The 25,021-nt window shown below is 53.5% G+C and overlaps 2 protein-coding genes and 1 pseudogene across 2 annotated transcripts in view; all 3 read right to left on the bottom strand.

Annotated features, from left to right (window-relative positions):
* Positions 1 to 2,668, bottom strand: part of LOC142859631 (uncharacterized protein C16orf96 homolog) — a 48,186-nt gene extending 45,518 nt beyond the window's left edge. The window contains exon 1 of the mRNA XM_075989846.1: positions 2,249 to 2,668. Coding sequence (XP_075845961.1) covers positions 2,249 to 2,668 — 420 coding nt within the window. The remainder of the gene's footprint in view (positions 1 to 2,248) is intronic.
* On the bottom strand, positions 832 to 21,268 carry LOC142859628 (uncharacterized). The gene is given in 11 exon segments (XM_075989843.1): positions 832 to 933; positions 2,249 to 2,710; positions 16,910 to 17,160; positions 17,389 to 17,605; positions 17,608 to 17,730; positions 17,963 to 18,115; positions 18,221 to 18,297; positions 18,729 to 19,235; positions 19,238 to 19,408; positions 19,411 to 19,848; positions 21,238 to 21,268. Coding segments are annotated over 11 exon segments (2,532 nt in total).
* A 1,267-nt stretch (positions 21,269 to 22,535) lies between these two features.
* LOC142859626 (uncharacterized) lies at positions 22,536 to 23,150 on the bottom strand (annotated as a pseudogene).
* Positions 23,151 to 25,021: the final 1,871 nt, after the last annotated feature.

The following is a 25,021-nucleotide window of genomic DNA, read 5'->3' as shown; positions in this document are numbered from 1 at the left end:
CTTCTGACATCTGTATCCACACCCAGGCCAGGCCACCAGGGACAGGCTGATCTCTAGCAGTGTTGCCTTAGAGCCTAACAAGCCTGCTGCTGGCCCAGGGACCTGCTCTGTTCTGTTCCTGCACACATGTATCTCTTTTACCCTTCTGCATAATTTAAGGATATTTTGTTCCTTGAAAAGAAGATCCTCTCTCTGATAAGCAGTCACTCCTCAGGCCACTTCTACCTGGAAGCCACCAATCCACTCTCTGACTCTCTGGACTCGTCTCTTCTAGAGACTTTATAGAAATGGTCTCTCACAGCTTGTCTCTGCAGCCCCTTCCTTCTGCAGGATGATTGACACTCCTTCCTGCGTTGCTGCGATCTTTTGCCCGGTATCAGATCTGGCTGTGCTGGCTGGATAAGGCTCCTGCTCCCTCCAGCGCTCCACACATTCAAGCCCCCCACCCTCATACACCGGTTTGAAATGGGCACTCACATGGCCCAAGCTGACTGTGGGCTCTGTTTTGCCCTTCCCTTTCCCAGACCCGTGCCCTCCCGCCTGCTCACCCCGCCAGCTTTCACTGGCTGCTCTATCTTGACCTGCAATGATGACCTCATCTGCTCGGTTAACCTGTGCCTCCTCTTCTCCACCTGGCAACCAGAACTAATGAACTCAGCCTCATTGCTAGCTGCCTAGCTGAGAGGGGCAGCAGAGGCAGAGTGGGCTTCGCGGGGTACACAGTGAGCACTCAGTTTTCCTGGGCAGGGAGGATAAAGCAGCGGGACAGTGTGAGGCCCCAGAAAGGCAGGAGACAGGACACTGAGATGGTAGGTAGGGCATGGTGTTGCCTTAATCCTCTCTCCGGACTCCAGCGTTGAAGAGTTCACTCCCAACAGCCCCCGTGGCCGACGCCCAGTCTAGGCTCTCATCTGACTGAGCCTTGCTAGGAAACTGGAGGAAGTTCTAGTGACTCTGACCACACTGGGGGTGGGAAGAGCCCTTCCTGCGTCTGAGCCCTCCCATTGGTGACGGTTATTCTGCACGTCTCTCTGGCATTGGGCTTTTCTAGCCATCAGGCCTCACAGACCAGCGGAGCATAGAAGAAAAGTGTTCCCAGTGCCCGGTATGGCTTCACTCCCAGTCCTGACCTAGCACCTTACACCTGGCCCTCACAAACGTCACCTTGCCCAGCTGGCACACACTTTTAATCCCAGCCCTCCAGAGGCAGAACCAGGCGAATCTCTGTGAGTTCGAGGCCAGTCTGGTCTTCAGAGAGAGTTCCAGGACAATCAGAGCTATGCAGAAAAATCCTGTCTCAAAAAGCCAAAAAAAACTAAAAACAAAAAGCTTTGTGTGTTTTCTATGGTGTGTGTGTGTGTGTGTGTGTGTGTGTGTGTACATGTACTGGACATATGGGGGCCAAAGGTCATCCTCAGATGTCACCTCTCCTACCACCTCTTTGAGGCAGAGTCTCATTACTGGTCTGTATGATGGGATAGCTGGCCCTTGATTGCTGAGAGTTTTCCTGTCTTTACCTCCCATCTCATTGTAGTTGAATTAGAATTGGGCCTAGAAAGATGTCTCAGCGATTAAGAACTGTAGTGACTGTTCTTACAGAGGTCCTAAGTTCTGTTCCCAGCACTAGGGGAATCTGACACCTTCTCTCCTCCAAGGGTACCTTCACACATGTGTACACAAACAAACACATATGACGGGAGGGAAGGAGAGAGAGAGAGAGGGAATTTAAAGTGAGAGCTGCCATTATAACGACAGGCTACTGGGTCTTACTGGGTCTGTCTTTTTCATGGTTCGGGGTCTGGACCCATCCTCATGCTTACACAGCAAGCATTTTACTCATCGAGCGTCTTCACAGCCCAAATTAGCCAATGTAAATAAACAACCTAGTGGCTCTGACCCCAGGGGTAAAGTTCAACACCCATCACTCTGACAGCGGTTCAAACACCTCCACAGCTCCAGAATCCAGCCCCACATCCACCAAGTAACCATGCCCTGTGGCTCCTGGAAGTTGCCCATCAGCCTTCTGGGCATGTGCAACTGTGGAATCCATCCTATATTGTGTTGTCTGTTGTGTATGGCTTCTCTCCTCAGCTCCCAACTAAGGATCTTGGCTTCTGCCTGACTCCAAGCTTTCTCCTGGCTCCGTGCTCTCTCTATCAGTGGATACATCGCCCATCACAAAGAGGGAAGGGACAAGATGTCTACGAGCAGAGGTGTGGTCTAGAGCACTTCTCCAGGAGGGAGTTACCTTCGCTAAGGCTTCCTCATTGCCCTCCACCCTCTTCACGAGTTTGATCATGTTCCACAGGTCCTCGGCAGGCCGGTTGGTCCCATGGCTGGCCTCCAGCATCTGTGCGGTAGAGGGCATGCCCTTCATGGCGAATATCTGATTCTCTATCTTGTTGATGCGGTCCACCACATGGTCGAAGACATTGCTGAGCCTCTTCATGGGGTTGAGGATGGGCTGGGGATCTCCCTCTGTGGGCATAAGCACCACCTGTGAGGTCTGGAGGAAATCCTCTTCTCCCGACAGGACCTTCTTGAGCCCAGCGATTTGGATGTGGTCCAGGATGCCCTGAATCAGGAGGTGAAGGGCCTTGAAGTTCACCACTCCACACTGCGGTATGGCTATGTTGGCCAGCTCAGCGAACGTGACCGAAAAGCTCATCCTGCCAGGGGATGGCTTGACGTGGCAAGGCTTCTGGGCGTCCTTGGGGACAAGTGATATCCTTTAATTATCTGAACTGCTACAGGGACAGGTCCCGAGAGGCTCAGTGTGGCAAGTCACAGCGGTCAGCAAGGAATGGCCTATGTCCTTGTCAGGGCTCTGATCAGAGTTTCTGGTTGCTAGGACACCAGAGAACGTGGTCAAGTGGACATGCTTCCGAGAGGCCAGAGTGGGATGGGCGCTCGTAGGTGAGCCTCACCCATAGGTGTTCGATTAATATTTGACGAGCACTTCAGGAGTGAAGGGCAGCCTTTCACTCAAGTCCTCTGGTTATGTAAGGCCTGTGGCACGTAGGGAGGTGATGGCGAGGCAGCTCGCGCCTCGGAAGCTTCTGGAATCAGTATAGAATTTGGTTTTCATGGAGTCATAAAGACCCAGGTTTTAAAAAAGAGGATGAGAGAAGAGCTGAAGAATTGAGCTGGTTTCTGAGCGTTACCAGAGACACCTCCTCCCCACCGTACCAACACCACTCAGGCACTTATTCCTGGAGACAGAGAAAGCAAGGAGGTGAGATCTTGCTATGTTCTAGTGCTGCATGTTCCAGAAACCCGGGTGATAATGCCTTTTGAATGTCGGGAGTCTAGGCGTGTATAACAGGCGCCATTGCCAGGTGTGGTGTGCATGCCTTTAGTTCTAGCATTCAGGAAGCAAAGACAGCAAGTTTTAGGGCAGCCAGGGCTACACAGACACAGAGAAACACTATCTTGGGCAAAAAAAATGAAAAGATGTTGGGCTCCATCCGTCCTTCTGTAGGTGGATTAGTTGGGGTTCTCTGGAGAGAACAGGGTGCCATGGTAGAGACACATGATAGGGCTTATGTGGTTATGGAGACTGAAGTCCCACGACAAACTGCAACCTGGAGACCCTCGAACGCTGGCAATGTAACTTAGGCCCAAAGACTTCATAAACAAGGAAGCCCAAGGTCAAAGGTCAAAGGCTTGCTGAGACCTTGGATATGGAAAGGCCGGCAGGAGGAAGGCAGCCCAACTGGACACAGATGGACATAGCTGCCCTTTCTTTGTACTTGTTTTTATTTCCTATGTGTGTCTGAGTTGGCTTACCTTCTCCCTACTGATCTGGGAGATCGGGTTGGTCAGCAAAGCCCTCAGAATCTGCCCATCTCTGCCCCGGGGCTGCGGTTAGACATACGCCACCATGCCTCGTTTTCTGTACCAGGCGTTAGGGATCCAGACTCAGATTGCATTCTTGCGCAGCAAGCTCTTTGTCCACTGAGCTGTTTCCCAAGCCTCCCCACCACACACCTCTAACAGATGCCTCTAAGGTGCCCACTACGCATGGGATGTAAAAATTCAGGTGCTAGCTAGGCGGTGGTGGTGCACGCCTTTAATCCCAGCACTCGGGAGGCAGAGGCAGGTGGATCTCTGTGAGTTCTAGTCCAGGACAGACAGAGAAACCCTGCCTCTAAAAAACAAAACAAAACATAACAAAAAAAATTTTCAAGTGTCCCCATAACATTTGGCCCTCGACTTCTCACTTAGGGATAAAGGATTCTTTTTGGTTAGCTATGCTCTGACTTCCCTGTCTCATCTTTGGGGTTCTCTTCTTAAACAATCTACCTCATCTTTTTTTGTGGGAGGCTGGAGGAACATTAAGCCCTAGTCTCCACAAAGCCTGCTTCCCATATGCCTTCTGGTTCTGTTTGCACGCTCGTGAATCTGCATGTCCTCACATGACCATGAGCACATGTGACTAAAGACCCATGTCAATCATACGCAATCAGTATCAGCAGCATTCGAATTTTGGCCTTCTTGCGTTATGGAGGGTGGGGGACAAAAAGAGACAGTACATCTAAATTTGTCCAGTTCCGGATGGTTCCAAGTGGTCCTGGCAGAGGGTTGAGTTTGTTAAGTTAGGGATATGTTTCTGTGGCCTACGCCTTGTGTTACAATGGAAATTTAAGGGAGTATTCTCCAACTGGGCAAGGGAGGACAATGGGCATTGCAGCTAGTTTGTAACACAGCATGATAGGTATTCCAGGGGCCATACAAAGATTCAGGAGGTGTTCAAACACCTTGTGGTCATTCAGAGTCAGGCAAGGAACACAGACATCACGGCCCTTTGGTTTTTGGAATGTTTAGCATCAGAACCTTTTCTTTTCTTTTCTTGGTTTTCTGAGACAAGGTTTCTCTATATAACAATCATGGCTGTCCTGGAACTTGCTCTGTAGACCAGACTGGCCTCAAACTCACAGAGATCCGCCTGCCTCTGCCTCCTGAGTGCTGGGATTAAAGGTGTGCACCACCACCCACTGGCCATCTTAATCATTTCTGTGTCTGGTGACCTTAATTTTAACAGTCTTGGTGTGCTGCATCCTTACACAGCTCCAGGGGTGGACTTGAAATAGGAACAGCCAGGGAATAGAAAAAAGACAAACAGACAAACAGAAACGCAGGGATCAGATGGTCTGGGTTTTTGGATGGAAAGCCTACAGCACTCTGGAAGCTCAGGGTGTTTATTATAGGGCAGAATAGAGAGGTGGGGTTACTGTACACAGCCAGACAAGGAGGCATGGCAATCACATATAGATAAACACCAGGTGGGGTTCATGCTGTGCAGCTGAATCCATGAAGCAGGTTTGCTAATCTTCAGAGAAGCGGTCTCAGCAGCGGAACATCTACAGGCCAGAAACTCCCTCCAAGAGAAAGCTGTAATGGCTGTTTCCTACGCACATGGACTAGAAGAGAAGGCTTTGCCATCCCTCTGGGCTTCATCCTTGAGGGTAAGGCTTTGCCAGTTCCCTCTGGGTCTTGATATGGCTGTGTCCATATCTACAGCATATACTTGGAACTTTATTTACACAGGGTTTTCTCCACTCTCCACATCTCCACTTTCTTGGTATCTTAGATGTGAAAGAACCAGCATTGGTACAAGACACCCCAAGACCAAGTTCTTAGCACGAAGGAGATTTATTTGCTCCAGAGAGACATAGGGCAGGGAATAAGAGACAAAGACAGGAACTATAGGATTAGTGAGAAGGGGAAAGGAGTAAGGGAGAGAGGGAAGGAATATTTATCCCAGAGGGATAGAGAGGAGACAGAAGTGGCTCTGTTACACCTAGATTGGAGAGTCCAAATCCATATGCAAAAGTAAAAAGCCTTGGGCTGGAAAGATGGCTCAGTGGTTAAGAGCATTGCCTGCTCTTCCAAAGGTCCTGAGTTCAATTCCCAGCAACCACATGGTGGCTCACAACCATCTGTAATGTGGTCTGGTGCCCTCTTCTGGCCTGCAGGCATACACACAGACAGAATATTGTATACATAATAAATAAATATTTTTTTAAAAAAAGGAAAGAGCCTTTAGGGGCTGGAGAGATGGCTCAGAGGTTAAGAGCACGGACTGCTCTTCCTGAGGTCCTGAGTTCAATTCCCAGCAACTACATGGTGGCTCACAACCATCTATAATGAGATCTGGTACCCTCTTTGGGCCTGCAAACATACAGACAGAACACTGTATACATAATAAATAAATAAAGCTTAAAAAAAGTTTTTTAAAAAAGTAAAGAGCCTTTATTCAAGCTGTAACTTGGGCCCTCGGTGTAATCCGATGCAGCTGTACGCTTGGAGAGCCTCAAGCTCAACTGGGGTGGGGTTTTTGTCATAGCTGAGGTTAGGGTGAAGGGTTTCTAAGGTTCAGGACCTCTGAGTGACTGACATTTGTCTAGGGGGTGTCTTAGTGAAAAGGGAAGGGTGTGTGCTGGGCTAAGGGACAGCTGGTGATGCTATCTACAGCGGTTGGAACATTAGGTATTTCCTTTGGAGCATTAGGTAGTTTCCTCTTGGATGCTGATTCGTCCATTCCTGGGTGGTGCCTGGGTGGTCTTTCCTGGAGTCAGGTGTTGCCTTAGGGTAAACCAAAAGTCAGGTCTACTTTCTGGCTGGTCTCTATTGAGCCTGTCATGGAAGCAGAGTAGGCAAGCTGCCCTGGGCCTTACAGCCCATAGGCAAATGGCAGTTTCTAAAGGTAAAAGCGGAATCCCCATGTTAGGACAATGGAGGGAAAAAGGGTCAGCCAAAGAAACCTACTCTGGCTCTGAACCCAGAGCCAGTGAAAGAAACACTTTATCCCTGAGCCCAGAAGCAAAGAAAAAAAAATGCCTCTGAAACCATAGCCAAAGAAATACACTTTGAACCAGAGTCAGTGAAAGAAATATGCCCTAGCCCCAAAACTAGAGAGAGAAAAAAAAGCCAGTGAAAGAAAAAGTTTGACATTGAAATCAGAGCCAGCATCAACTCTGCCCCTGACCAAGTAAACTAACCAATGCCTGAGCAGAACACCTTCTCCCAGAAAACTCTGCCCCGAGAAGCCCTATATAGTTTCCCTGACAGGTCAGTCCGGGTGGCAGTCCTTCAAGTCCTTCACTACCCTGGCAGAGGCGGCCACCTTCCCCGAATAAATCTTTCCCAGAAGAGTCTTGGGTTAAGATCTTCTCACCAGCACAGAACAAAAGGACCCTTAGCAGGCTGAGCAGAAAAAAGTAACAACTTTTTACTGGAGCCAGAGGAGATGGCTACATTTCTGCAGTGGCTTCCCCTTTAGCAGAGTGTTAACACAAGTAACATCTTGGGCTGCAGCAGAGGCAGATAGCTCTGCTAGAACGGTCCCATAGGGAACAGAGCTGTAATGGCTCTTTCTAGAAGAGGAGCAGGTTGCTATGTCCTGCAGGGAGACCATCCCCCACCGCACCCCAGTCTTTCAGCCTGACTTCCTGACAGATCAGGATACCTTTCCCTCCAGGGCTGAGCTGTCCTATTGCGGCTCAAGGTATAACCTGGCTTCCCAATAACTCAGGATACCTTTGCAGCTCCAGATCTGTAACATTCACACTTACAGATGAGTTTGTTTGTTTGGTTTTTGTATTGTTTTTTGTTTTTTTTTTGTTTGTTTTTAAGATTTTTTAAAATTATGTATAGTGTTCTGCCTGCATGTATGCTTGAGGGCCAGAAGAGGGCGCCAGATCTCATTTGAGATGGTTGTGAGCCACCATGTGGTTGCTGGGAATTGAACTCAGGACCTCTGGAAGAGCAGGCAGTGCTCTTAACTATTGAGGCATCTCTCCAGCCCTGTGTTTTGTTTTTAAAGATTTATTATGTATACATTATTATGTCTGCATGTATGCCTGCTTGCCAAAAGTGGGTATCACTGGAAGAGCATCCAGTGATCTTAACTTCTGAGCTATCTCTTCAGCCCCAAGTTGGTTTGTTTTGATTGGGCATGTTAATTAGGGCAGCTAAAAGGGGGCTTTTGATTGCTGGATTTCAGTACTTTGATGAACCTTGTTAGCTTCAGAAGGAGAAGTAGCTCTAAGGGAATAGACCTTGGTGGCTAGCTTTAGGAATATAATCTAAAGGTTAGCATGTAAGAGGGAATGGGGAAGGGGCAAGTGTTAAAAATGCTGCAAGATCCCCAGCGGCAGTAGGCAGCGGGCCCACATAGCAGCTAGTTCCAGGCAGAGACATCTTCCAGGTCCCGAGTGGAGAGAGAGTGTGGGGGAAGAAGGTCCCGAGGGGAGAGAGAGTGGAGAGAGAGTGGGGGAAGAAGGAAAAGAGAAAGGAGAGAGACAGAGAAGGGAGCTGAAGAGAGGGAGCACGCACCAAAAGGGACAGTGAGAATCTAGATGGCAAGAGGAGGGCAGGGCCCCGCTGGGAGTGGGCGTGGCTTGTCTCTTAAAGAGACAAAAACCATAACAGCAAGGCCTACCAGAACCATGTTTGCCAGGCTCAGTCATACTAAGTCCCTTCAGGATGGTCTTCATGCTTATTCCAGGAGTAGTTCAATGCTTACCACCAGACTGCAAGGCTAAGAAGGAGGGTCATAACAGCCACTATGCCCATTAGAAACAAAAGGATTATCTAAGCAGGTTAAGGGATGGGAGCCTTGAAGTCTGACAAAGCTTGCCAAGGATCCTTTCCACAGTATGATCAGGAGAATCTGATCACGAGCCTTTGCTTTCCCAGGATGTGCCCACATGATGACATAACTGGCCATACCTATAATTTCGAGGCTCTACCCACCTAGGAGATGGGTCCCCATTAATTCCCAATTATCCTGTCGAAACTGCAGGGCTGTAGCACATGGAAGAGTTAAAGGGAGCTGATTGGGACTCCAGATGGTTAGAGCAGTGCACCCCCAGAGATGGAAGGACTCATTAGTATAAACAGGTGTGGAAGGATGTGACCAAGTCACTAAGTGGAAAAACATCCACCCAGGAGGCTTCTCCCTTGACCATATGACATTCAAGGCCACAGTTACCAGACACATAGCATTTCCCCTCCCTCTGACAGTTAATAGTGTGTGCCTTCTCACCCTGAGGTAGGCGCTGTAGCAACTGAGGTGGCACCCCCACCCCCAGCAGCTGCTTGGCAAGATGGCACTGGCTGCACCCTGCCAGGCTCTGGTGGGTCACGCTGTAGCTTGAAGCCTACGCAGCTGCCTGAGCCTGCCCACTCTGCACGCATCCACCCCTGCATGCTGGTGTTCTTTTGCCAAATGTGGAATGAAAGCAGTTAAAATGAAAACGACAATGGCAACATGCTCAGAGCCTAAGGCTGTGCATCCAAGGCTTCTCATATGTTTAACTTTTTCTTTCAAGGAGCCAAATTCACACCCCCTTCTCGAGAAACCAAGAGCAAGCCCCCCGAATGCAGCCCAAGAAACCATGAGGCGGAGGCTGGAGAGATGGCTCAGAGGTGAAGAGCACTGGTTGTTCTTCCAGAGGACCTGAGTTCAATTCCCAGAAGCCACATGGTGGCTCACAACCACCTGTAATGAAATCCGGTGCCCTTTTCTGGCCTGCAGGCATACATGCAGACAGAACACTGTAAAATAAATAAATAAATAAATAAATAAATAAATAAATAAGAAGAACCCATGAGGTAGCAATGGCCTCCACTTCACTTTCAAGTTTCAACATACTGACATACAACTCCCTCTCTCTGGATTCTCATCTCAAAGCTCTCTTTCAAAGTATTAACATACACTTGCCTCCCTCTAGTTTCTGCCCTTCCCAACATCTCACAGTGGGTGCTAAGCATTGCACTTCCCCCTTCCTTTATTCGTTCCTGTCTTCCTCTACTTTTGCTTATTGCCTCCCTGTATTCTCCTTTTACCTACATAAGTTCTCTCAGGAGGGTTCCAACTTTCCCACCATGATGGACTGTAACCTTCCAGCTGTGAGCCAAAACAAAACTAAAAGCCTTTCTAAAATACTCTGCTTTTTAGAATAACTTTCTCTCATACAATGCATCCTGATATAGTTTCCCCTCCCTCTACTCTCCTATTTCTCCCCTCCTTCCCTCCCCTCAGTATCCACTCCCTTTCTGTCTCTCATTAGAGAAGAAAAGCACTCTAAAAGATAACAAAGAAACATAACACAATAAAATACAAGGATAAAGCGAAAACCGTTCTCTTGAAGTTGGACAAGGCACCACGACAGAAGGAGAGGACTCTCAAGAGCAGGGAAGTGAGTCAGAGGCCCACCCTGTTACAGTAGCAGGAACATGCCTAAGAAACACGGAGCATCAGGCTTCATGTTCACTGAGATGCTTGGTGCATAGACTAGCATGACTTCATAACTAAAGAAGGGCAGAGAGAAGCAAGGGGTCAGAAGTTCAAGGGCATCCTTGCCATACAGTGAATTTGGGGCCAGCCTAGGCTGCATAGGACCCTGTATAAAAAGAAAGGGGTAGCCGCCTTTAATCCCAGCACTTGGGAGGCAGAGGCAGGCGGATCTCTGTGAGTTCGAGGCCAGCCTGGTCTACAAGAGCTAGTTCCAGGACAGGAACCAAAAGCTACGGAGAAATCCTGTCTCGAAAAATACAAAAAAAAAGGGGGGGTAGGGATTTAACTATTTTTCATTAATTGTTTATTGGAAATTCATTCTCTTCTCTGTAAAATGGTTATAAACATGCTGTCAAACTCGAAGGTGACCCCTTGTCTCTGTACCCTTAGGTGGATGGATTCCAACAGGAATATTCACATGTAATGTAGAAGGTCAGTTGTGACACCAGTGTGCACAGTGCCAGAAATCCTCACAAATACCCAGCATGAGAAAACAGACAAACTGCATTAGCAAGAGTCCTCAAGGGTGATTGCTTGCTGCCAAGCCTGATGATTTGAGTTCAGTCCCTGGGTCCACATGGTAGACAGGGAAAACTGCGTCTTTCTGCTCTCCATAATGCATGTGTACACATGTGCCTCCACCCCATTAATAATGTAATAGAACAATAGATATGGCAATGGGAGGGAGGATTCATAACTGTGCCACAACACGGGCAGCTTCCGCAGCTATAAAAACAGGCAGAAGAAGCCATATTTAGTCAAGTTCACACTACTTGAATCCACTGCTATAAAACGTACAGACATGAGCTGGGTGTGGTGGCACATTTCTTAATTCCAGTACTGGGAGGCAGAGGCAGGTGGATCTCTGTGAGTTTGAGCCCAGCCTGTTGTATAGACTGAGTTCCAGGACAGCCAGAGCTACATAATAGAAAGACTCTGTCTCAAAAAAAGGTACAAACATGGAGAGAACTAATCTTTGGTTTCAAAGGTCAGTGGGGTGGTGACCCTACGGTGACCTCGAGCTTGCAGAGACAGCCTGGGAAATTCACCAGGCTGACTGTACTTCTGACGGAAGCCTGTGCTCCAGCAAAGGTCTTAGGGTAGCTAAGCATGGTGGCACACATAGAATCCCAGGATTGGAAAGCACAGACAGAACATTGCAAGTCAGGGGCTAGGCTCATTATAGAGTGTATTCAAGACCAGTGAGCCTTATGTTCAGACCTTCTCAGAACGCCAATGGTTGGTGGTGTAGATTTCAGCGACAAGGTGCTTATCTAACATGTGCAAGCCCCTGAGCTGGATCATCAGCACTGCAAAACCAAAACGTCTGAGTATGACCACCAGATGACCGAGGCCACAGTGTGAGTTCCACATCTGCTGGCTCAGCTCGAGGGACTCCAATGTCCTGTGCAGGGTGTAAACAGAATTCTGCAAAGAACTGGCCCAGGTTCGACAACACTCCCTCCAGCTTGTGTGTGCTTACTCACATGCAGTTCTGGAGAGTAGCCTAGGTTGTGAGGTCTACCCCAGACTAGAATTCTGAAACATGGATGCTGCAAGGCACTGGCCATGAGTGTGTGTGTGTGTGTGTGTGTGTGTGTGTGTGTTTGGTTTTTTATTTTTTTTAATATTTATTTATTTATTATGTATACAATATTCTGTCTGTGTGTATGCCTGCAGGCCAGAAGAAGGCACCAGACCACATTACAGATGGTTGTGAGCCACCACGTGGTTGCTGGGAATTGGACTCAGGACCTTTGGAAGAGCTTAACCTCTAAGCCATCTCTCCAGCCCCGTGTGTTTGGTTTTTCAAGACAAGGTTTCTCTAGCTTTGGAGCCTGTCCTGGAACTAGCTCTTGTAGACCAGGCTGGCCTCAAACTCACAGAGATCCGCCTGCCTCTGCCTGAGTGTTGGGATTAAAGGCGTGCGCCACCACCACCACCCTGTCTGAACATGTTCTTTAGCCACCTTCACCGACTGCCCCTCTCCATGTGTACTTGAGAGCCAGAGGCAAACATTTCTAGGCTCTCTGTTGAAAGGTGAATTTGCAAAGTGCTTGACTTAGTACCCAGTAACAGTGTTCAATGATACTAGTTGTGTTTCTCAAAATGAGCGTGTGATTTTGCCGGAGGTTTTCAAGTAGAGCATAAACTAAATGTGTGGCAAGAGAAAGCAGAGAATGCAGTTCAGGAAGCAAAAGTACCTCCTGACTGTTCAGTCTGTGCCAGTGAACACCCGTCAGTCAACTCAGGCAGCTGCGTTATAAAGTTTATATACTGTAGGTGCCATCCAACGGACAGGAATGGGACCCAGGACCTTACTAGGCAAGTGCTCTACTTCAGGGGTGTATCCCAACCTTTCTAACTTACGTTGGGGGAAAAAAAGTGAATTGAACCTAATTTTAGGAGCTAGTGACTTCTGTGGGATGGACGAATGGGAAAGGCCATAGCAGCAGGGTGATGGATACGCTTTGTGCGCCAACTTGGTGCTGACTGCGCTAGTGACTGAGGTTGAAGGAAACTCACCAAGCCAGCAACACTTCCTTTTTCTGTGCAGTATAGCGCTGGAGATGGAGCCCATGTGCTTGTACCTGCTAGATGAGGACTCTAGCACTGAGCTACAGCCTTGGGCCCACAGTGCACTCTGCTTCATGGAGTCTCAGTGGAGAACTCGGGTTGATTTATTGACTGTGACAAGTCTCATTATGTAGCACAGATTGGCCTTCTTGAACTCCCAACCTTCCTGACTGCACATGGTTCATCAGGGTCTAATTTAAGTTCTGGCCTAGAAGGATCTAACATACAGGGGCAGGCAAGAGGGGACGTGGCCACGCCTCTTGTCGCTGCATTGAGAACTGGCTGTGGAGCTTCTCAGCCCTGATGTTCCTACCTTTGGGCTGTTTCTGTACCGACGGCCGCAGCTGAACACGGATATTTGGGAAGAATTAGTAAGATGCCTCAGTGGGTCAGGCACGTGCTGTGTAGCCTGACAACCTGGGTTTTCTCTCTAGAAGTCACACGGTATAAGGAGAGAATGGAACTCTCACAGGCTGTTCTCCAGCCAGCACGTGAATGCCTTTAATCCCAGCACTTGGAAGGCAGAGACAGATGGATCTCAGTGAGTTCAAGACAAGCCTGGTCTACAAACTGAGTTCCAGGACAGCCAAGGCTACACAGAGCAACCAGAAACCAAAAACCAAAACAAAACAAATCAAACTCAAATGGACCAGTAGAGTCTCTGCTTCCCTTTGAAACTGCACAAGCTGGGTGTCCCTCATCTTCATAGCTCTCAGCATTTTCCTCGAATCTTCCAGGATCTCACAAGAGCTCACCAAACTGTGAACACTCTACAGTGTTTCTAGCCCAAAGTTCTGACATCCTTCCACAACCCTCCCCAAAACAAGATGGTCAGGTCTTCCACAGCAAGAACCCATGCTGTTCGTGGAAAGGATCTGGGTTTGGGTCCCAGCACCCACATAGTGGCTCACAACCTCTGTTACTCCAGCTCTAGAGGATAGGATGTATTTTACTGGTTTCCATGAGTACTACATGCATGTGGTGCACAGGTAGATGCACATGTGGGGAAAACACCCAGTTTTTGAAGAGAGAAGCCACCCTGGCTCTGGGTAGATCTAGACATTTTATGTAAAAACATTTTTTTTTGTTTTTCGAGACAGAGTTTCTCTGTGGTTTTGAAGCCTGTCCTGGAACTAGCTCTTGTAGACCAGGCTGGTCTCGAACTCACAGAGATCCGCTTGCCTCTGCCTCCCAAGCGCTGGGATTAAAGGCCACCACCACCCGACTACGTAAAAACTTCTTTCACTAAGCATAGCATTCTGAGGATCATCAATGTTGTAGCCTATTTCAGACCACATTTCTTTTTATTTCCCATGTTTTGTTATACATTTATAATTTGTATTGTGTGAGAAGAAACACAACAGCTGAGGTGGTGGAGGTGTTAGTGGTGGTGGTGGAGGTGGAAGTGGTGGTGGTGGAGGTTGAGGTGGTGGAGGTGGAGGTGGTGATGGTGGAGGTGGTGGTGGTGGTGGTTGAGGTGGCAGTGGCCCAGGTGGTGGAGGTGGTGGTGGTGGAGGTGGTGGTGGAGGTGGTGGGGGTGGAGGTGGAGGTGGTGGAGGTGGTAGTGGGGGTTGAGGCAGAGGTGGTGGAGGTGGTAGAGGAGGTGGTGGTGGTAGAGGTGGAGGTGGTAGAGGTGGAGGTGGTGGTGGTGGTGGAGGTGGTGGAGGTGGTGGTGGTGGTGGTAGAGGTGGTGGTGGCGGAGGTGGTGGTAATGGTGGTGGTGGAAATGGTGGAGGTGGTGGAGGTGGTGGTGGTAGAGGTGGTGGTGGCCGAGGTGGTGGTGGAGGAGGTGGAGGTGGTGGAGGTGGTATTGGTGGAGGTGGAGGTGGTGGAGGTGGTGGTAGTGGTGGTGGTGGTGGTGGTGGTAGAGGTGGTGGTGGCAGAGGTGGTGGTAGTGGTGGTGGAGGTGGAGGTGGTGGAGGTGGTGGTGGCGGGGGTCGTGGTGGTAGAGGTGGAGGTGGTGAAGGTGGTGGTGGCAGAGGTGGTGGTGGAGGAGGTGGAGGGAGCAGAGGTGGAAGTGGTGGAGGTGGAGGTGGTGGTGATAGCAGAGTTTGTGGAGGTGCTGTAGGTGGTGGTAATGGAGGTGGTAAAGGTGGGTGGTGGTGGAAGTGGTGGTGGTGGTGAACGTGGTGGTGGTTTAGGTGGTGGAGGTGGTGGTGGTGGTGGTGGAAATGGTGGAGGTGGTGAGATGTTGGTAGTGGAGGAGGTAGAGGTGAAGGTGGTAGTGGTGGTGGAGGTGGAGGTGGTGGAGGTGGAGGTGGTGGTAAAGGTGTTGGTGGTAGTAGAGGTGGTGGAGGTGGTGCTGGGGGAGGTAGTGGTGGTGGTGGTGGAGGTGGAGGTGGTGGAGGTGGAGGTGGTAGAGGTGGAGTGTGTGTTGGTGGAAGTGGAGGTGGCAGTGGAGGGGGTGGAGGTGGTGTTGGCGAGGTAGTGGTGGTGGTGGAGGTGGAGGTGGTGGAGGTGGTGGTGGAGGTGGTATTAGTGGAGGTGGAGAGGGTGGAGGTGGTGGAGGTGGTGGTAGTGATGGTGGAGGTGGAGGTGGTGGAGGTGGTGGTGGTGGTGGTGGTGGAGGTGGTAGTGGTGGTGTAGGTAATGGTGGTGAAGGTGGTGGTGGTGGAGGTGGTGCTGGTGGTGGTAGGAGAGGTGGTGGAGGTGGTGGTAGTGGTGGAGGTGGTGATGGTGGAGGTGGTGCTGCTGGTGGTGGTGATGGTGCTGGTGGTGGCGGTGGTTGTGTTGGTGGTGGTGGAGATGGTGGAGGTGGTGGAGATGGTGGTGGTGGTAGAGGTGGTGGTGGTGAAGGTGGTGGTGGCGGTGGAGGTGGTGGTGGAGGTGGATCGAGGTGGCGGTGGCGGATGGGGTGGTGGTGGTTGTGGTGGTGCTGGTGGTAGTGGAGGTGTTGTTGGTGGTGGTGGAGGTGGTGGTGGTGTAGTTGGTGTTGGTGGAGGTGGTGGAGGTGGTGTTGGAGGTGAGATGGATGAGGTGGAGGTGGTGGTTTTGGAGATGGTGGTGGTGGTAGAGGTGGTAGTGGTGGAGGTGGTGGAGGTGGAGGTGGAGGAGGTAGAGGTGGAGTGTGTGTTGGTGGAAGTGGAGGTGGAGGTGTTGGTGGTAGCAGAGGTTGTGGATGTGGTGGATGTGGAGGTGGTAGAGGTGGTAGAGTTGGCGGTAATGGTGGAGGTGGTTGTACGTGTGTTGGTGGTGGTGGTGGAGGTGGTAGAGGTGGAGGTGGTGGTGCTGGAGGAGGAGGTGGTGGTGGAGGTGGTGGTGGTGTTGGGGGTGGTGGAGATGATGGAGGTGGTGAAGATGGTGGTGGTGGAGGTGGTAGAGGTGGGGGTGGTGGTGGTTGTGGAGATGGTGGTGGTGGTGGTGGAGGTGGTGGTGGTGGAGGTGGTGGTGATTGTGGTGGTGGAGATGGGGGTGTTGGTTGAGGTGGTGGTGGCAGATGTGGGGGTGGTGGTGGTAGAGGTGGGGGTGGTGGTGGTGGAGGTAAAGGTGGAGTTGGTGGTGGTGGAGGTGGTGGTGGCGGTGGTGGAGGTGGCGGAGGCGGTGGAGGTGGAGGTGGTAGAGGTGCAGGTGGAGGTGCTGGAGGTGGTGGTTGTGGAGATGGTGGTGGTGGTAGAGGCGGTGGTGGAGGTGGTGGTGGTGGAGGTGGAGGAAGTGGAGGTGGAGGGTATGGTGGTGGATGTGGAGGTGGAGGTGGTGGTGATAGCAGAGTTTGTGGAGGTGGTGTAGGTTTTGGTAATGGAGGTGGTTAATGTGGGTGGTGGTGGATGTGCTGGTGGTGGTGTACGTGGTGGTGGTTTAGGTGGTGGAGGTGGTGGTGGTGGTGGTGGAGGTGGTGTAGATGGTGGAGGTGGTGGAGATGGTGGTAGTGGAGGAGGTAGAGGTGAAGGTGGTAGTGGTGGTGGAGGTGGTGGAGGTGGCGGTGATGGTGGTAGAGGTGGTGGTGGCAGAGGTTGTGGTGGTGGAGTGGAGGTGGTGGTGGTGGTGGTAGAGGTGGTGGGGGCAGAAGTGGTGGTGTTGAAGGTGGACGTGGTAGAGGTGGAGGTGGTGGTGGAGGTGTTGGTGGTAGTAGGTGGTGGAGGTGGTGCTGGGGGAGGTAGTGGTGGTGGTGGTGGAGGTGGTGGAGGTAGTGGTGGAGGTGGAGGTGGTAGAGGTGGAGGTGGTGGTGGAGGTGGTGGTGGTGGTGGTGGTGGTGGTGGTGGTGGTGGTGGTGGTGGTGGAGGTGTTGGTGGTAGTGGAGGTGGTGGAGGTGGAGTTGGTGGTGGTGGAGGTGGTGGTGGCGGTGGGCAAGGTGGCAGAGGCGGTGGAGGTGGAGGTGGTGGAGGTGATGGTGGTGGTGGTAGATGTGGTGGTGGCAGAGGTGGTGGGAGAGGTGGTGGCGGTGGTGGTAGTGGTGGAGCTGGTGGTGTTGGAGGTGGTTGTGGGGGTGGTGGTGATGGTGGTGGTGGTGGTAGTAGAGATTGTGGAGGTGGTGGAGATGGTGGTCGTGGAGGTGGTAGAGTTGAAGGTGGTGGTGGTGGTGGAGGTGGTGGTGGTGGTGGTAGAAGTGGTGGTGGCAGAGGTGGTGGTGGAGGTGGAGGTGGTGGTGGAGGTGGATCGAGGTGGCGGTGGCTGAGGAGGTGTTGGTGGTGGTGGTAGTGGATGTGGAGTTGGTGGTGGTGGAGGTTGTGGTGGTGGATTTGGTGTTTGTGGAGGTGGTGGAGGTGGTGTTGGAGGTGAAGTGGAGGTGGTGGATGTGGTCGTTTTGGAGATGGTGGTGGTGGTAGGGGTGGTAGTGGTGGAGGTGATGGTGTTGGAGGTGGTGGAGGTAGAGGTGGCAGTGGTGGAGCTGGAGGAGGTTGAGGTGGAGTGTGTGGTGGTGGAAGTGGAGTTGGAGGTGTTGGTGGTAGCAGAGGTTGTGGATGTGTTGGATGTGGAGGTGGTGGAGATGATGGCGATGGAGGTGGTAGTGCTGGTGGAGGTGGTGCTGGTGGAGGTGGTGGTAGTGGTGGGAGAGGTGGAGATTGTGGAGGTGGTGGAGATGGTGGTGGTGGAGGTGGTAGAGGTAGAGGTGGTGGTGGTGGAGATGGTGTTTGTGGAGATGGAGGTGGTGGTGGTAGAGATGGTGGTGGTGGTGGTGGTGATGGTGGTTGTGGTGGTGGTGGTGGAGATGGTGGAGGTGGTGGAAGTGGTGGTGGCAGATGTGGGGTTGGTGGTGGTGGATGTGGTGGTGGTGGTGGTCGAGGTGGAGGTGGAGTTGATGGTGGTGGAGGCGGTGGTGGCGGTGGTGGTGGCGGATGCGGTGGAGCTGGAGGTGGTAGAGTTGCCGGTCTAGGTGCTGGAGGTGGTGGTTGTGGAGATGGTGGTGGTGGTGGAGGGGGTGGTGGTGGTCGAGGTGGTGGTGGTGGTGGTGGTGGTGGTGGTGGTGGTGGTGGTGGAGGTGGAGCCGGTGGTGGTGGAGGTGGAGGAAGTGGAGGTGGAGGGTGTGGTGATGGAGGTGGAGTTGGAGGTGGTGGTGGTAGCAGAGTTTGTGGAGGTGGTGGAGGTGGTGGTAATGGAGGTGGTAATGGTGGGTGGTGGTGGAGGTGGTGGTGCTGGTGTCTGTGGTGGTGGTTTAGGTGGTGGAGGTGGTGGTCTTGTTGGTGGAGGTGGAGGTGGAGTTGGTGGTGGTGGAGGTGGTGGTGGCGGTGGTGAAGGTGGCAGAGGCGGTATAGGTGGAGGTGGTGGAGGAGGTGGTGGTGGTGGTGGAGGTGATTGTGGTGGTAGAGATGGGGGTGGTGGTGGGGGTGATGGTGGTGGTGGTGGTGAAGGTGGTGCTGGCGGTGGAGGTGGTGGTGGAGGTGGATCCTGGTGGCAGTGGCCGAGGAGATGGTGGTGGTGGTGGTGGTTGTGGTGGTGGTGGTGGTCTTGGTGGTGGTAGTGGAGGTGGAGTTGGTGGTGGTGGAGGTTGTGGTGGTGGAGTTGGTGTTGGTGGTGGAGGTGGTGTTAGTGGAGGTGGTGGTAGTGGCGGTAAATGTGAAGGTGGTGGTGGTGGTAGTGGTGGTGTTGGTGGTAGTGGAGGTGGTGGACGTTGTGGTGGGGGAGGTAGTGGGAGTGGTGGTGGAGGTGGAGGTGGTGGAGGTGGTGGTGGAGGTTGTATTGGTTGAGGTAGAGGTGGTGTAGGTGGTAGTGGAGGTGGTGGTGTTGGTGGTGGTGGTAGAGGTGGTGTTAGTGGAGGTGGTGGTAGTGGTGGTAAATGTGGAGGTGGTGGTGGTGGTAGTGGTGGTGGATGTGGTGTTGGTGGAGGTAATGGTCGTGAAGGTGGTGGTGGTGGAGGTGGTGCTGGTTGTGGTGGGAGATGTTGTGGAGGTAGAAGTGGTGATTGTGGTGGTGGTGATGGTGCCGGTGGTGGTGTTGGTTGTGTCTGTGGTGGTGGAGATGGTGGAGGTGGTGGAGATGGTGGTGGTGGAGGAGGTAGAGGTCGAGGTGGTGGTGGATGTGGTGGTGGTGGTGGTGGTGGTGGTGGTGAAGGTGGTGGTGGCGGTGGAGGTGGTGGTGGAGGTGGATCTAAGTGGCGGTGGCAGAGGAGGTGTTGGTGTTGGTGGTGGTGGTAGAGGTTGTGTTAGTGGAGGTGGTGGTAGTGGTGGTAAATGTGGAGGTGGTGGTGGTGTTGGTGGTGGATGTGGTGGTGGTGGAGGTAATGGTGGTGAAGGTGGTGGTGGTGGAGGTGTTGCTGATTGTGCTGGGAGATGTGGTGGAGGTAGAGGTGGTGATTGTGGTGGTTGTGATGGTGCCGGTGTTGGTGTTGTTTGTGTTGGTGGTGGTGGAGAAGGTGGAGGCGGTGGAGATGGTGGTGGTGGAGGAGGTAGAGGTCGAGGTGGTGGATGTGGTGATGGTGGTGGTGGTGTCGGTTAAGGTGTTTGTGGCGGTGTAGGTGGTGGTGGAGGTGGATCGAAGTGGCGGTGGCGGAGGAGGAGGTGGTGGTGGTGGTGGTGGTGGTGGCGGTGGTGCTAATAGTGGTAGTGGAGGTGGAGTTGGTTGTGGTGGAGTTGGTGGTGGTGGAGTTGGTTTTGGTGGAGGTGGTAGAGGTGGTGTTGGAGGTGAGGTGAAGGTTGTGAAGGTGGTGGTTTTCGAGATGGTGGTGGTGGTAGAGATGGTAGTGATGGAGGTGGTGGTGGGGGAGTTGGTGGAGGTGTAGGTGGAGGAGGTGGAGGTGGAGTGTGTGGTGGTGAAAGTAAAGGTGGAGGTGTTGGTGGTAGGAGAGGTTGTGGATGTGGTGGATGTGGAGGTGGTGGAGGTGGTGGAGGTGGTGGAGGTGGTGGAGGTGGTGGAGGTGGTGGAGGTGGTTGTGGGTGTGTTGGTGGTGGTGTTGGAGGTAGTAGAGGTAGAGGTGGTGGTCCTGTTGGAGGTGGTTGTGGTGGTGGGTTTGGTGGAGATGGTGTAGGTAGTGGTGGACGTGGTGTTGGTGGAAGTGGTGGTGTTGGTGGTGGTGGTCATGGTGGTGGTGGTGGTTGTGGTGGTGGAGATGGAAGTGGCGGTGGTGGAGGTGGTAGCGGTGGAGGTGGTGGTGCTGGTGGAGGTGGTGGTGCTGGTGGAGGTGGTGGTGGTGGTGCTGATGGTGGGCGTGGTGGATATGTTGGAGGTGGTGGAGATCGTGGTGGTGGAGGTGGTAGAGGTGGAGGTGGTGGGGGTGGTTGTGGAGATGGTGTTGGTGGAGGTGAAGGTGGTGGTGTTCGAGGTGGTAGTGGTGGTGGTTGTGGTGGTGGAGATGGGTGTCGTGGTGGAGGTGGTGGTGGTGGTGGTGGTGGAGGTGGAGGTAGAGTTGGTGGTGGTGGAGGTGGTGGCGGCGGTGGTGGAGGTGGTGGAAGCGGTTGAGGTGGAGGTGGTAGAGGTTCAGGTGAAGGTGCTGGAGGTGGTGGTTTTGCAGATGGTGGTCGTGGTGAAGGTGGTGGTGGTGGAGGTGGAGGTGTGCGTGGTGGTGGAGGTGGTGAAGATGGTGGAGGTGGTGGAGATGATGGTAGTGGAGGAGGTAGAGGTGAAGGTGGTAGTGGTGGTGGAGGTGGAGGTGGTGGAAGTGGTGGTGGTGGTGGTTGTTGCAGATGTGTTGGTGTTGGAGGTTGACGTGGTATAGGTGGTGGTGGTGGTGGAGGTGTTGGTGGTAGTGGAGGTGGTGGAGTTGGTCCTGGGGGAGGTAGTGGAGGTGGTGGTGGAGGTGAAGGTGGTGGAGGTAGTGGTGGAGGTGGAGGTGATAGAGGTGGAGGTGGTGGTGGAGGTGGTGGTGGTGGTGGAGGTGGTGGTGGTGGTGGAGGAAATGGTGGTGAGGGTGGTGGTGGTGGAGGTGGTGGTAGTGGTGGATGTGGTGGTGGTGGAGGTGGTGCTGGTGGTGATGGTAATGGTGCTGGTGGTAGTGGTGGTTTTGTTGGTGGTCATGGAGATGGTCGAGGTTGTAGAGAGTGTGGTGGTGGAGGAGGTAGAGGTGGAGTTGGTGGTGGAGGTGGTGGTGAAGGTGGTGGTGGCGGTGGAAGTGGTGGTGGAGGTGGATCGAGGTGGCGGTTGCGGAGGAGGTGGTGTTGGTGGTGGTAGTGGTGGTGTTGGTGGTTCTGGTGGTGGTAGTGGAGGTGGAGTTGGTGGTGGTGAGGTGGTGGTGGTGGAGGTGGTGTTGGTGGAGGTGTTGGAGGTGGTGTTGGAGGTGAGGTGGAGGTGGTGGATGTGGTGGTTTTGGAGATGGTGGTGGTGATAGAGGTGGTAGTGGTGGAGTTTGTGGTGGTGGAGGTGGTGGAGGTTGTGGAGGTGGTGGTGATGGAGGTGGTTGTTGGTGTGTTGGTGGTGGTGTTGGAGGTGGTAGAGTTGGAGGTGGTGGTCCTGGTGGAGGTGGTGGTGGTGGAGGAGGTGGTGGTGGTGGTGGTGGGGTTGGTGGAGATGGTGGAGGTGGTGGTGGAAATGGTGGTGGTGGAGGTGGTGGTGTTGGTTGTTGTTGGTGGTTGTAGTGATAGAATTGGAAGTGACGGTGGTGGAGGCGGTGGTGGTGGAGGTGGTAGAGGTGGAGGTGGTGGTGCTGGTGGAGTTGGTGGTGGTGGAGGTGGTTTGTGGGGGTGGTGGAAATGGTGGAGGTGGTGGAGGATGTGGTGGTGGTCGAGGTGGTGGTGGTGGTGGTGGTGGTGGTGGTGGTGGTGGTGGTGGTGGTGGAGGTGGAGTTGGTGGTGGTGGAGGTGGTGGTGGCGGTGGTCGAGGTGGCGGAGGCGGTGGAGGATGATGTGGCTGAGGTGCAGGTGAAAGTGCTGGAGGTGGTGGTTGTGGAGATGGTGGTCGTGTTGGATGTGGTGGTGGTGGAGGTGGTGGTGGTGGAGGTGGAGGAAGTGTAGGTGGAGGGTGTGGTGGTGGAGGTGGAGGTGGTGGTTGTAGCAGAGTTTGTGGAGGTGGTGTAGTTGGTGGTAATGGAGGTGGTAAGCGTGGGTTGTGGTGGAGGTGGTGGTGTACGTGGTGGTGGAGATGGTAGAGGTGGTGGAGATTGTGGTAGTGGAGTAGGTAGAGTTGAAGGTGGTGGTGGTGGTGGAGTTGGATGTGGTGGATGTGGTTGTGGTGGTGGCAGAGGTCGTGGGAGAAGTGGTGGAGGTGGTGGTGTTGGAGGTGGTCGAGGGGTGGTGGTGATGGTGGTGGTCGTGGTGGTGGTGGTGGTGGTGGTGGTGGAAATGGTGGAGGTGGTGGAGATGGTGGTAGTGGAGTAGGTAGAGGTGAAGGTGGTAGTGGTGGTGGAGGTGGAGGTGGTGGAGGTGGTGGTGGTGGTAGAGGTGGTGGTGGCAGAGGTGGTGGTGGTGGAGGTGGACGTGGTAGAGGTGGTGGTGGAGGTGTTGGTGGAGGTGTTGGTGGTAGTGGAAATGGTGGAGGTGGTGCTGGGGGAGGTAGTGGTGGTTGTGGTGGAGGTGGTGGAGGTAGTGGTGGATGTTGAGGTGGAGGTGGTAGAGGTGGAGGTGGTAGTGGTGGTGGTGGTGGAGGTGTTGGTGGTAGTGGAGGTGTTGGAGGTGGTGGTGGGGGAGGTAGTGGTGGTGGTGGTGGAGGTGGAGGTGGTGGAGGTGGTGATGGAGGTGGTGGTGGCAGAGGTGGAGGTGGTGGATGTGGTCGTGGTGGTGGTGTTGGTGGTGGTGGTGGTGGTGGTGGTGGGAGAGGTGGTGGAGGTGGTGGTAGTGGTGGAGGTGATGGTGGTGGAGGTGGTGGTGGTGGTGGAGGTGGTGGTGTTGGTGGTCGTGATGGTGCTGGTGGTGGAGGTGGTTGTGTTGGTGTTGTTGGAGATGATGGAGGTGGTGGAGATGGTGGTGGTGGAGGAGGTAGAGGTGGAGGTGGTGGTGCTGTTGGAGGTGGTGTTGGTGGTGGTGTTGAAGGTTGTGGTGGCGGTGGAAATGGTGGTGGATGTGGATCGAGGGTGCGGTGGCGGAGGAGTTGGTGGTGGTGTTAGTGGTGGTGATGTTAGTGGAGGTGGAGTTGGTGGTGGTGGAGGTGGAGGTGGTGGAGGTAGTGGTGTTGGTGGAGGTGGTGGAGGTGGAGGTGTTGGAGGTGGTGGTGGTGGTGTCCGTGGTGCTGATTTAGGTGGTGGAGGTGGTGGTGTTGGTGGTGGAGGTGGAGGTGGAGTTGGTGGTGGTGGAGGTGGTGGTGGCGGTGGTGAAGGTGGCAGAGGCGGTGGAGGTGGTGGTGGGGAAGGAGGTGGTGGTGGTGGTGCAGGTGATTATGGTGGTGGAGATGGGTGTGGTGGTGAGGGTGATGATGGTGGTGGTGGTGGTGAAGGTGGGGGTGGAGGTGGTGGTGGAGGTGGATCGAGGTGGCAGTGGCGGAGGAGGTGGTGGTGGTGGTGGTGGAGGTGGTTGTGGGTGTGTTGGTGTTGGTGTTGGAGGTGGTAGAGGTGGAGATTGTGTTCCTGGTGAATGTGGTGGTGGTGGAGTCGGTGGTAGTGGTGGTGGGGTTGGTGAAGATGGTGGAGGTAGTGGTGAAGGTGGTCTTGGTGGAGGTGTTGGTGGTGGTGGTGGTGGTTGTGTTGTTGGAGATGGAAGTGGCGGTGCTGGAGGTGGTGGTGGTGGAGGTGGTAGAGGTGGAGGTGGTGGTGCTGGTGGAGTTGGTGGTGGTGGAGGTCGTGGTGGTCGAGGTGGTATAGGTGGAGGTGGTGGTCGTGGTGGAGATGGTGTTCGTGGAGGTGGTGGTGGTCGAGGTGGTGGTGGTGGTGGTTGTGGTGGTGGATATGGGGGTGGTGGTGGTGGTGGTGGTGGCAGATGTGGGGGTGGCAGTGGTGGAGGTGTTGGTGGTGGTGGTAGTGGAGGTGGAGTTGGAGTTGGTGGTGGTGGAGATTGTGGTGGCGGTGGTGGAGGTGGAGGAGGCGGTAAAGGTGGAGGTGTTAGAGGTGCAGGTGAAGGTGCTGGAGGTGGTGGTTGTGGAGAAGGTGGTCATGGTGAAGGTGGTGGTGGTGGAGGTGGTGGTGGTGGCAATGGAGGAAGTGGAGGTGGACGGTGTGATGGTGGAGGTGGAAGTGGTGGTGGTAGCAGAGTTTGTGGAGGTGGTGTAGGTGGTGGTGATGAAGGTGGTGGTGGTGGAGGTGGTGGTGGTGGAGGTGGAGGAAGTTGAGGTGGAGGGTGTGATGGTGGAGGTGGAGGAATTGGAGGTGGAGGCTCTGGTGGTGGAGGAGGAGGTGGAGGTGGTGGTGGTATCAGAGTTTGTGGAGGTAGTGTTGGTGGTGGTAATGGAGGTGGTAAGGGTGGGTGGTGATGGAGGTGGTGGTGGTGGAGGAGGTGGTGCTGCTGGTGGTGGTGCTGGTGCTGGTGGTGGTGGTGGTTGTGTTGGTGGTGGTGGAGATGGTGGAGGTGGTAGAGATCGTGGTAGTGGAGGAGGTCGAGGTGGAGGTGGTGGTGGTGGTTGAGGTGGTGGTGGTGGTGGTGGTGAAGGTGGTGGTGGCGGTGGAGGTGGTGGTGGCGGTGGATCAAGGTGGCGGTGGCATATGTGTTGGTGGTGGTGGTGGTGGTGATGGTGGTTGTAGTAGAGTTGGAGTTGGTGGTGGTGGAGGTGGCGGTGGTGGAGTTGGTTTTGGTGGAAGTGGTGGAGGTGGTGTTGGAGGTGAGTTGGAGGAGGTGGAGGTGGTGGTTTTGGAGATGGTGGTGTTGGTAGAGGTGGTAGTGGTGGAGGTGGTTGTCTTGGAGGTGGTGTAGG

Source organism: Microtus pennsylvanicus, chromosome 11 (assembly GCF_037038515.1).
Source record: "Microtus pennsylvanicus isolate mMicPen1 chromosome 11, mMicPen1.hap1, whole genome shotgun sequence".
Lineage (NCBI taxonomy): Eukaryota > Metazoa > Chordata > Mammalia > Rodentia > Cricetidae > Microtus > Microtus pennsylvanicus.
Note: the sequence above shows the minus strand (reverse complement) of the source record. Positions and strands in the feature narration are given on the sequence as shown.